Source organism: Mesocricetus auratus, unplaced genomic scaffold (assembly GCF_017639785.1).
Source record: "Mesocricetus auratus isolate SY011 unplaced genomic scaffold, BCM_Maur_2.0 Super-Scaffold_2245, whole genome shotgun sequence".
NCBI lineage: Eukaryota > Metazoa > Chordata > Mammalia > Rodentia > Cricetidae > Mesocricetus > Mesocricetus auratus.
Window position 1 is genome coordinate 15,734,631 of NW_024429180.1, and position 12,477 is coordinate 15,747,107.

The 12,477-nt window shown below is 42.8% G+C and overlaps 1 protein-coding gene across 1 annotated transcript; it reads right to left on the bottom strand.

Moving 5' to 3' along the window:
* Positions 1–908: 908 nt before the first annotated feature.
* LOC121140922 (transmembrane protein 92-like) lies at positions 909–11,615 on the bottom strand. Its single transcript, XM_040747860.1, has 4 exons — positions 11,532–11,615; positions 10,335–10,501; positions 10,169–10,223; positions 909–1,004 (listed from the first exon to the last, which is right to left on the bottom strand). The coding sequence occupies exons 1-4, from the start codon at positions 11,613–11,615 to the stop codon at positions 909–911; spliced, it is 402 nt and encodes a 133-aa protein (XP_040603794.1).
* Positions 11,616–12,477: the final 862 nt, after the last annotated feature.

Here is a 12,477-nt window from a genome sequence, read left to right on the forward strand (position 1 = left end):
GGAGATACATATCTCATGAGACTTAGTGCACAGGCCTCTCTGCAGACTTATTTGTAGAACTGCACATGACCTCATCCTGGATACCAGGCTAGACATAGAATACTGGCTTTATAAATATCGGGTTAACTGTGTATGGATTTAAGCTACAGTGCCTGGCACCAATTACTCAGCAGGAGGAACAGGGTATGGTCTGGCACCCTTTTCCTTCCAGGAAATTCTGTAGAGTTATCCAGAAGGAAGCATTCTGTAGGTATCACTCCACAGTCTAACCACACCTGCCTCTCCAAGCTTCTACCCTGCCTTCCAGAAGCCTGTTTTCTGACCTGTATCTCCCTAAGAGTCCCATGCTTATCAAATTCTGGTCTTCCAGAAAGCAGAGATGAGACTAGGATCTGGGGAACTCTCCAGTCCATTTCTTTAGTACCCACAGGTCCCAGATATCCTAAGGTCATAGCATTCATTTTCAGCTAGGATGCACAATCCTCCCAGGGAGGTGGTCAAAGCACTCAGTCACCATTGGAAGAAGTTCGATGGATCTTAGCCTCTGAACTGTTCAGAGATCAGGCAGTGAAACTTTAGCTTTGCTATGGAGGTAGTGGGATCCTGTCTGAAAGGTGGCTTGGAGTCAATGCAGTACAGTCTTCTATCTCCCCAAGACACAGAAGTACTTCTGCATGATGGCAGAGCCAGCTGTCCAGTCAAGGTCTGAATTCCACAAGAATGATCTCTGCTTCCAATTGCAGGCACTCTCAACAGTCTTTAGCTTCAGAGTAGGAACAGAGACCATGAATCCAGCTCAGCAGTTGGGGAGGGGACCAGGGCAGAAAAACAATAAATTAAATCAAAGATTAGACTCATCCAGAGTCACGAAGTCCTGTGCATCATTCAAAGTTTTGTGGTGAGTTAGCTCAAAAGGCTGTGCTGTAAGTGCATCTCATTTGACCAGCAGGGTCCTCAGGCCTGAGGCTGTATGGAGGAGGTGGTTCTTCAGTATTCAAGATGACCTGCCAGGGGGAGGAAAAAGCATAGTTAGTTTGCTTCAGGCCTTGGTAAGGAATGATGAACTTAGTTGGCAGCCCTCTCCAAACTGTTACTTCAACAACTTAGATAGCCAGCTATGAAACAAATTAGGAACTGGGATAGAAAGTCTTACCTCAACATAGGGTGGTGGGGGATCCAAGGTGGTGACCCACATCATATCTATGGGAGCAATGGTAGGTGCTTCTGGAGGTATCTCAGTATTCCTTCTGAGGTTCTCATCTGGCTCTCTGCAATTGGAGCAAATGTGCTTCACCAAGCTCCAGATGAACAACAGCTGTTCATGAAGACAATGAACAAGATCCTGGGAAGGGAATGATATCTCCCTGAGTGCCTATACGAGTCTCCATCACCCAACCCCAGCCTATTTCAGCCTTCTGTGAATGGTACCCAGAAAGGATGATCCTAGGCTTACCTTAAATCGTCGTCTGAAAATTTCCATATGTTTTTTTCTCTGGGCAGCATCCACTCTCACACCATGTGAATCCCACGGTGCAGTTTCTATTCAGGTCAGACAGGGATGGGGAGACACCGATGCCACCATAAGTATCAGAACAAAGGGTCCTTGCCTCCCCAGACACCTATACCTTCAGGTTGCAAGACACCATTGGTGGGTATGGGGTACACTTCTATCCTGTGTGCATTGGGAGGAACTGAAGTGTGGACTTGTGACCCGGGAGTTCAGGGTTCCTCTCGCAGAATGACCATGCTACTAAATCTTACAGGGTAGGCATCAACACCAGGATAGAAAGGTAAGGGATTAACAGCAGCTACAGAACTGCAATGATGCAGTTCCCAATGATGGGTGGTAGGAGAGGGTGTATGGTTTCAGCAAATTAGGAAGAGTGAGGAGGAGGTATCTGTCCCCTTATCCAGGGCATATCTGACCACGCCACCATCCCTCCATCCCCCTCCTAAACCTATACTTACAGGGTGTCACATTTGATTATAACTTGTGCAAGAAAACAGACAGAGGTCAGAGCTTCAAAACTGGGAGTTGGGTCTCAGGTCTTAGAGTGACTACCCAGCACAAACTGGTTGTTGGGTTTAATTTCCAGCAATGGCAATACATCTGGTGTGCCCAAAACAGAATAGTTGTACATGTCCACAGTCCCAGACCCAAGAAAGCAGTAGAATTATTCAAGGCTAGATGTTATCTATAGTTTGAGGCCAGACTTGATGGATGCCAGAGAGAGGTTGGTCTGAAACACCGGATTGATGCAAACACCTAGTAAGACAATGCTGGTAGGTGGACCAAGCATTGAAATGATTCTCAATGATTGTTTGCTAAATACATAAATCAAGGAGTTTCACAGTCATCAACATAAAATCTAGTTCACACAGTTTATGGCTTTACTTTAAACAAGGGAATTCAAAATTGGTCTACAAGTAGAGAATAAGTGCCACTGGAGCTCTTAGCCCTAATTGGAATATTTATATCATATCTCTCCCCTCAAAGCTCTGAAGGGTGGACAGCATAAGAAAGAGGTGGTGGATGTCTAGACACAGCAGGATAGATGCATGCCTGAACGCACAGCACTTGTTACTATCATATGCACAAGTCCTGAACAAGCTCAGGAGAAAAAGTTCCAGGAATAGTGTGAAGGACAGTACAATACTACCTAAGCTAAGGACTGCTAGATATTTATGAGCTGCTGGGAATAAAGTCATTTTGTTTTTATTGTTGTTCTTGGTGGTGTGGGTTATTTTTGCTTGTTTTTGATTTTTGCTGTTTGTGTTTTTGGTGTTATTGTTTTTAGTGGTAAGAGTTCTTGCACATTCATGAATAGTTAGCAAACACAAACTGCATTAAATGGAGAGGAAGAGAGGTTGGGGCCAATGAGCAAATTAAGCTATGTAGAAAGGGAAGTGGATATGGGGAACACTATGAAAATACAACATATGAAATTGTCAAAGAAAGAATAAAATATTATTTAAAAATAAAGAAAAGGGATATAATTAAGACCTTCCTGGCAACAGGCTATTTCATGAAAAACTTAAGTTTCATTTTCTTTATCTCCTTGATTTTCCCAGTATGGGGAAATGGGAATTTCTATTCTTCCTGCTATTCCTTCAAACACTACGCTTAAGTTCTCCACAAAACATTCTGATATGTACAAAGTGCTTTTAAACACCCATTCACACTGTGTTCAACCTCCCATTTCTTATGATTGATATACTCAAAATTAACATCATTGTCTGCAAGAAGTTACGAACTACCAGGCCAAGAGATCTACAAAAATGATATCAACTGGCATTAAGGCTACCTTAAATGTCCTCCCCTGATAATGAGTTTGACTACTTTATTATGCCATCCTAGAACCCTAATCCAGTGGCTGTTGGATGCAGAGGCATACACCCACAGCTAAAGACTGAATTGAACCCCTGGAAGCCAGTTGCAAAGAGGAGTGTGGCGAAATCCACAGAGGCCACTGACTAAATAAGGGGGAATTGCATGGACGCCAGACTGAGAGACCAGCATGGGATTGATCCAGATACCCAACCCCACACCCCACACCCTGAATCTGGGTGTCAGAGAAGAGGCCTTCGCAATTTATTTGACACTGGAGAGTAGATTAGTATTTATTTATTCCTAGCATACAAATGGACTCTGGGAGCCTATTCCACATGAAGGGATGATCTCTCAGTTTGGACACATGGGGGAAGACCTAGGCTCTGCCTGGGTTATATAACAGACTCTGAAAATCCCTCATGTAAGGTCTTATCCTGCCTGAGGAGGGGAAGGGAGATGGAGTGGGATGGGGGCTTGGGAGAAATGGGAGGGCTGAGGGAGGAGGGGAGGGAAAGGGAACTGAGAGGAACATGTATAAAAATTTAAATAAAATAAAATATAAAAAATATCTCTTACAAATCTTTTTCTTTCCCTTGCTAATACTTGATTCTTTTTAGTGTGTTTTTTTCATGCTTTGATACTTCGTTTCTGTTTAAAATGAAGAGTATTGCTTAGTTCATATATTCTTCAGTATATTCAATGCAAAATTTCTTTTCTTCCAATGTTTTGCAAGTATGGGTAAAGTTACAGTCATCCATGAGCCCGTAGGAAGGAATAAAGTATCTAAAGGGAAGATATAAGTCAATAAGTTAAAGATGTTGCAATATCATGAGATAACAATAAGTATAATTGTAAGGATAAAACATAAAAAGGAAAAATGCATAACTAAGAATAAATGCAATAGCCAAATCCTTTTTTCAAATATTTAAAAAGTGTCAAAGATAACTCAATGCTATTCCCCAAAAGTGCTAAAGAAGGGGATTATAGAAACAGATTATTAAAAGAGATAAAAATACAAGACCAAAAATATTCACTAAGGCTCTGTACTGATTATCTATCATTTATTTATTCATGTATTTATTTATGTTAGTTGTTCAACTGCTTGATGCAAGCTATGGTCACCTGGGAAGAGGGAGCCTCAACTGAGAGTCTGCCCCTCCAGTTTGGTCTGTAGGCAAGTCTCTGGCATTTTCATGATTAATTGTTTATATTGGAGGTCCAGTCCACAGTGAGCACTGCCAACTCTAAGCAGTTCATTATGTATTGTACAAGAAAGCATACAAAGGAAGTCATTCAAAAGTCAGAGTGGAGGAGTATGCTGGAAACAGGTATCCTTCCTAGATTTACTTTACTTCCTTTTGACCACACCGCCCTACACAATGGACTGAAGGCTAAGAAATGAAATAAACCTTTTTACCCAGATATGAATTGTCATTGTGGTGTTTGTCGCAGAGACAGAGAACCAATCTAAAACCAAAAATGCAGCACAATAATACATAAAATGAAGTTAAAGTGAATTAAAAAGTACTTGATAGAGCTGGGTACCTAGGCTTAGGCTTGTGCCTAAAGTCCCAATACTTAACATAGATTCTGTTTCCCTAGGATGTGTTTGGACTTCAGTTCATACCCACTCATTAATGAAAATCTAAGTATATTTTACTTTTGAGATTGTGTCATTGTCTTTTCTTTCACTAACATAATGAAAAACAAATGAAACTTAAAATTGATAATGATATTCAGTGTTTGTCCACGTGGGGAGTTGTGGTGGGTGTCTTTCTCTATTAGTGCTTGGGGCAAAGTCTGTCACAAATCTCCATGTCACACTTTTAAGTAGCTTTCTTGAAGAGCAATCCCTCAGGATCCTGTCTGCTTCAGGACAGGGGCTTTTGCTGCTGTATCCCACATGGTTTTGGGCTGAATTCTGGGTCTCTGAACCCAGGTCCTTAGCTGTTTACACTGAACAATAATTCAAGATCCCAGAAGAAATAGTTCTAAAAATGATTTTCCTTGTTTGTATTCTTCATAACATAGATATAGATATAGATATAGATATAGATATATTCAATGCATTGCTACATTTCAAAGTTCATTATGTGGTGGGTAATTCCTTATTCTTTCACTTGTTTAATTCTGAAATAAAGACTGTATTTAGTATATTCAAGGTTTACAGTATCTTAGGCTACAACATCTAAAATATTTTAAATTCTGATACCATTACTGAACAGACTGCTATTCTCTCAGTAACAAAAGTAAGTTAAAATATTTCCTTGACATATTTAAGGTAACATGCATATCATATCATGAACTCATGTTTCCCAGATACACTGAAAGTGTGATATGAAATACATAGGCTACCTCTTCTTAGCGAGTGACTTTTTAAAAACTTAAATGCTTAACTTCTGATTTTTAAAGTATGCACAACATTTTCTTTTCATATATCTCCCATTGCCTCTTTGTGTAAATGTGTATTTGTCAGTTTTTCACTGCAATTACAGCAGAAGCATAAATTCTATTATATTTGCAAACCTCAAATCAGTATTAAAAATGATAAACAACTTTACTACATTAGAAAATGGCCTTGTTGAAACCAAGTAGGAACTAGAGGCAATTAAACGACTTTGTTGTTGTTGTTACTGTTTGATATAATGCTTTATTTTTCCAACTCTGTGTTTATAATGGGAAGAAAAATAAAACAAGTTGAACCCTACTATTAATGAAACCCTTAAGCAAGTACCTGATGTAGGATGCTCAGCCTGCAAGAGTAATTCTGATATTGAGGAAAAAGGGATATGAAACTATGAATTGCTTATGGATACATTGGTTTGAACACATAGAGTTACACTAAGAGCTCTCAGATGATATCTTTATATGACACTAAGGTCTTTTCCCTAATCCTGACTCATCAAAATGTGTGCAGGTAGTTCCATACATGAACAGATGAATGGACAGTTATCTATATACAAAGAGCGTTATGTAGGCCTGCTGTTAAGACAAATTATAATTGACTATCTATCATTCTCTACATTTGGTACCCAGAAGTTGAAGGGTACAGCAGAATGCATGGGATGTTGTAAAAGACCACATAACTGTAGTGTATCTCACATGGAAAAGAACATGTGTGTACAGTAGGAAGCTTGTGTAACAAAGCTTGCTTCAACAGTGCAATAAGAAATACAGAGATGTCAGATCAGCTGTGATCAGAAGTGATCATGCTAAAAGGATAAATAGAAATGAACCTTGTCTATTTGCTCCTCCCCCCTCTCTTTTTTAGTCCCTCTCTCTTCTCTCTCCTCTCTCCCTCTTCCCAGACAGCACAGGAGCTCAATTTATTCAAGGTTGGTCATGTACTCATGAAGATCAACCTACCTCTCCCAGGTGCAGGTATTAAAGCAAATGCTACCACACCTGGGTTAGATCGCTTTCTTTCTTTTTTTTTTTTAAGTTGGACATGTTTCCAGACAGGGTTTCTCTGTAGTTTTGCTGCCTGTCATGGTACTTGCTTTGTAGACTAGCCTGGCCTCAAACTCAGAGTTTTACCTGCCTAGGCCTCCTGATATCAGGGGTATCCTCACCCACAATGACCTGGACCCTCCCACATCAATGACTAGTTAAGCAAAAAATGCCCTAAAGTCTTGCCTACAGCCAGATGTTATGGAGGCATTTTCTCACAGGGCTCTCACCTCTCTGTCTCCAGTTTGTGTCAAGTTGACTTGACTGGATACAGGGGCAAGAAATGATGCAGGGTTTAAGAAAACTGTCACTTCCTCCCACCCAGTCCTTCTCAAAATGGCACCGGAAGGTACTTCCTAGCTTAGTATGGTGGCACATACCTTTAATACCAGCACTCCAAGACAAAGGCAGACAGATCTCTGAGTTCAAGCTCAACCTGCTCTACATACACAGCCAGTTCCAGGACAGGGATACACGCAGAAACCCTGTCTCAAAAAACCAAGAAGAGGAGTAGGAAGGACGGAAGGCAGGGAGGCAGGCATATCTTACCAGAGACACATAGAAAGGGGCTCATCTCTTTCTTGTTTAAATGAGAAAACTGAGAGGTGATGATGTTAGGTGCAGAAACTAGAGCCTTGAATGTCAGCTCTAATGTGAGGTAATGACAGTAGATGTTGCTGTCATTACTCCTTCCCTTGCACTGCACCTGCAGCATTCTCCCTGTTCCAGGAGCATGCTCCCTTAGATCCTCACTGTGTGTCCCACCAGTCCCTCAGTATCCTCAGGGAACTCCTTTATGGTGGTCCAAAGAGCTTCTAGGTTCTAACCAAGGTGCGAGTTTCTGTACAAACACTTGGAGGCAGATCTCATTCATTTTCTTACACACCCACTTCCTCCTTTGTTTACTTACTATCTTTCATCATTCATTCATGAATTTGAGTTGCTAAAACTCCATGATGAATGAATGAATTCTCACTCCTTGTTAAGTTGCTCATCCAGCCCCCAGGTAGCCAAGCTGTAGCTGGCAGCTTCTCACCCAGTCTATTCCCAGAGCCCATCGCCAGGCCCAGAGGCTTCACACACAAGCTTCAAATACCTTTCTATGTACACAGATATCCAGGCCTTTTCATGTCTATTGTATGTTTATTCCTCATAGTCATGTACATTTCATGTGTGCAACCTATCAGTCTTAATTGTTCCTGTCTTTATAACAAAGCTGAAAATTACCAGTTGTAACTGATCAAGCTTCACCTAGTACTTTTTATTCCAGTGCTAATGGTTGAATCCAGGGTCTTGTAGAGTTAGACAAAACACACTACCATTGAGGTATATCCCAGCCCTTCAGATATTTCTACATCTGCCTACAAATTTCAGAAACACATCTCTCAAGTAAACAAAAGCAAGGCTTATTCCCTGGAAAAACCTCAAGCAATGCTAAAGAAAACAGTAGTTTGGGCTAGAAAGATGCTTCAGCATTTGGAGCACTGGCAACTCTTCCATAGGACCCAGGCAGGATCAGTTCCCAGCACCCACACTGTGGCTCTAACTGACAGGAACCTGAGTTCCAGGGCACAATGCCCCCTCTGGCATTAACAGTGGTACAGATACATATGCAGGCACAACAGTAACACAGATTAAAAATACCACGGCACTTGGTTCTGCTATGTAGAGAAAAAAGACACATACACACACATTTTAAAATGTTATGGTGAAGTTTATTTATAAACCAAAGCTGTTCTGAACACACTTTTACTCCCAACTCTACTTCTTGGTTTTTTGAGACAGAGTTTCTGTGTGTAGCCCTGTCCTGGAATTGGCTCTGTATGTAGACCATGTTGGCCTTGAACTCAGAGATCCCTCTGAGTATTAAAGGTATGTGCCACCATACCAAGCAAGGATGTACCTTCCGGCGCCATTTTGAGAAGGGCTGGTTGGGAGGAAGTGACAGTTTTCTTAAACCCTGCATCATTTCTTGGCCCTGTCTCCAGTTATGTCAACTTGACACAAACTGGAGTAAGCATGTCCTTCTTAAAGCTTAGGGTACAGGTGGCATTCAGTGTGGGTGCTCATGTCTTTCAGAAAAAGCTTCCATAGGGCAATGGATGGGGACCATAGCCACAACCCATAAAGTCCAGTGCATCAAAAGACACACATCTCCATGAGATTTAGTGCACAGGCCACTCTGCAGACTTATCTGTAGAACTGCACCTTAACTCCTCCTGGATACCAGGCTTGACATAGAATACTGGCTTTATAAATATCGGGTTAACTGTGCACCCATTGCTCAGCAGGAAAAACAGGGTATGGGCTGGCATCCTATTCCCTTCAGGAAATTCTGGAGAGGAATCCGGAAGGAAGCATTCTGTAGGCATCACTCCACAGTCTAACCACACCAGCCTCTCCAGGCTTCTACACTGCCTTGCAGAAGCCTGTCTTCTGACCTGTATCTCCCTAAGAGTCCCATGCTTATCAAGTTCTGGTCTTCCAGAAAGCAGACATGAGACTATGATCCAGGGAACTCTCCAGTCCATTTCTTTAGTACCCACAGGTCCCAGGGATCTTAAGGTCACAGCATTCATTCTCAGCTAGGATGCACAATCCTCCCAGGGAGGTGGTCAAAGCACTCAGTCACCATTGGCATGAGTTGGCAGGAGCTTAGACTCCTAGAGATCAGGCAGTGAAACTTTAGCTTGGCTATGGTGGCACAGTGGGGTTTTTGCTTGGAGTCTCTGCTGTACAGTCTCCTATTTCCCTAAGACACAGAAGTACTTCTGCAGGATGGAGGAGCCAGCTGTCCAGTCAAGTACTGCTATCCACTAGAATGATCTCTGCTTCCAATTTCAGGAACTCTCAACAGTCTTTAGCTTCGTAGTTGGGACAGAGAAAATGGATCCAGCTCAGCAATTGGGGAGGGAACGGGAAGAAAAACAATAAATTAAACAAAATTGACAGTCATCGAGAGTCACGAAATCCTGGGCATGATTCAAAATTTTGTGGTGAGTTAGTTCAAAAGGCTGTGCTGTAAGTGCATCTAGTTTGACCAGCAGGGTCCTCAGGCGAGGCTGTAGGGAGGAGGTGGTTCTTCAGGATTCAAGATGACCTGCCAGGAGAGGAAAACCATATTTAATTTGCTTCAGGCCTGGGTAAGGAACGATGAACGTGGTTGGCAGCCCTCTCCAAACTGTTACTTCAAAAATTGGATAGCCAGCTATGAAACAAATTAGGAACTGGGATAGAAAGGCTTACCTCAACATAGGGTGGTGGGGGATCCAAAGTGGAGACCCACACCATCTCTATGGGAGCAATGGTAGGTGCTTCTGGAGGTATCTCACTATTCCTTCTGAGGTTCTCCACTGGCTCTCTGTACTTGCAACACAAGCACTTCACCAAGACACAGATGAACAACAGTGGTAACATGACACGGGAGACAATGAACAAGATCCTGGGAAGGGAATGATATCTCCCTGAGTTCCTATATCACTCTCTGTCACCCACACCCAGCCTATTTTAGCCTTCTGTGAATGGTATCCAGAAGGGATGACCCCAGGCTTACCTTAAATCGTTGTTGGAAAAATTCCATATGTTTTTCTTCTCCGGGCAGCATCCACTCTCACAGCATGTGAATCCCATGGGACAGTTTCTATTCAGGTCAGACAGGGATGGGGAGACACCAATGGCACCGTAAGTATTGGAACAAAGGTCCCTTACCTCCCCAGACACCTATACCCTCAGGTTGCAAGACACCCATGGTGGGTGTGGGGTACACATCCATCCTGGGTGCATTGGGAGGAACTAAAGCTTGGAGATGAGACCCAGGAGTTCAGGGCTAACCTGGCAGAATGACCATGATATTAATCTTACAGGGTAGGCATGGAGCACCAGGACAGAAAGGTGAGGGCTTAACAGCAGCACAGAACTGCAATGATGCAAAATTAGGAAGAGTGAGGAGAAGGTATCTGTCCCCTTATCTAGGGCATATCTGACCACACCAATCTGCTTTCATCCCTCTCCTAAGACCCATACTCACAGGGTGTCACATTTGATTATAACCTGTGGGACAAAACAGACAGAGGTCAGAGCTTCAAACCTGGGAGCGCGTCTCAGACCTGAGAGTGACTCCCCAGCATAAACTTGGTGTAGGGATCAATTTCTAGCAATGGCAACATATCTGGTGTGGAAAACCAGAATAGTGGTACATGACCACAGTACTAGAACCCAAGAAACCAGGAGAATCGTTCAAGGCTATATATAGTTTGAGGCCAGACTGGATGCCAGAGAGAGGTTGGTCTCGGCACATTTCTCCAGACATATCAGGAAGTGTTTCTCAGACTGCCTCACCCTTCAGCTCCATGTCCAATTTCAATGATACTCCCAAGGTCACCAGCCATGGAGGAACAGGGAAGGACAGAAGCCAAGTCCACACATGCACAACCTGAGTTTCCTCAGCCTTACAGTTGAGAGGCTAAGTAAGAAATACAACTAAAAGGAGGTCAAAGTTCCCAATCAGGGCCCTGTGTGGAAATAGATACCAGTAACAACACAACCTGAGCAAGACTAGGTGCCCAGGGTTCCAGAGCCTCCCTCCCTCTGAAGTGAGTTGTCTACCTCCAATTTCCCCAAACAAAACAGAAAGGAAGTTGAAAATTGCAAGTGGTTACAAGGAATTCCTGAAAAAAATAATGCAGGGCCTGGCTGGAAGGCTAATTTCCATTTCCAATGGTCCTCCAAAAGACTCAGAAGGCTTGCTTACCTGGTTGGTGCTTACTCGTTGGAGACTGGATAGCAGGCAGAGGAGCAAGGCAAGAACTCGAACCAGGAATCTGGCACCCGGCATTCTGTTGGGGGCTACTGAGTTTCCTCGTGCAAGGAAGGAGTGACAGGGCACGACCTTTACAACTTCCCTCCACCTGTGTTGCCCAGCCTCAGAATGGGGACGAGGTTAGCACACCTGAGTTGGGGTAAATTAAGGCTTCGAGCTGGGAGCTCAGGTAGGATAGAAGTGGAGAGGAGCCGAACTTCCTCAAGTCTGAGACACTGGGACTCGGGATGGGCTTATTTATGTAGTTAACAAGATGTACCAGAGCACTATGGGAATCCCTCCTCTGATCTGCATTTAAGTAGAGCAGGGTGTGGTTACACCCACCTTTAATCCCAGGACACTGAAAATCTCAGTGAGTTCAAAGCCAGTATAAAAAAGCTGGTTGGTGGTGGCACACACCTTTAATCCCAGCCTTCAGAAGGCAGATTCAGGTGAATCTCTGTGAGTTCAAGCCAACCTGGTTTAGAGAGTGAGTTCCAGGGCAGCCAGGGCTACAGAGGAACCATCTCTTAAAAAAAACAAAATAACACCAAAAAGAAAGCAAGAAAGAATGAAAAAAGGAAAGGAAGAATGAAAGAAAGAAAGAAAGGAAGGAAGGAAGGAAGAAAGAAAAGAACGATGAAGGGGAGGGACAAGGGGAGGAAGACAATCTGGGAAGATGACTTAGGGGTTAAGAACACTTGTCATTGGATCTGAGTTGGGTTTCCAGCACCTACAAACATGATGGCTCTCAAGTAGGAGAGAACACACACTTCTGAACTCTGAGGGTACACGGTATTTACATGGGGCAATACATATATCTAATAAATACATATATAAAATGAAATAACTGTAAAATTCTATTCGGTTTTTAAAACAACGTATCTCTGTAGGTTTG

Bases quoted from the DNA above. Each gene is read 5' to 3' on its own strand.
- LOC121140922 (XM_040747860.1), bottom strand. From the start codon at position 11,615: ATGCCGGGTGCCAGATTCCTGGTTCGAGTTCTTGCCTTGCTCCTCTGC. The intron at 10,502-11,531 runs GTAAGCAAGCCT...CTGAGGGTATAG, and splicing joins AACGAGTAAGCACCAACCAG to GTGTCTGGGGAGGTAAGGGA. The intron at 10,224-10,334 runs GTAAGCCTGGGG...TTCCCTTCCCAG, and splicing joins TTTTCCAACAACGATTTAAG to GATCTTGTTCATTGTCTCCC.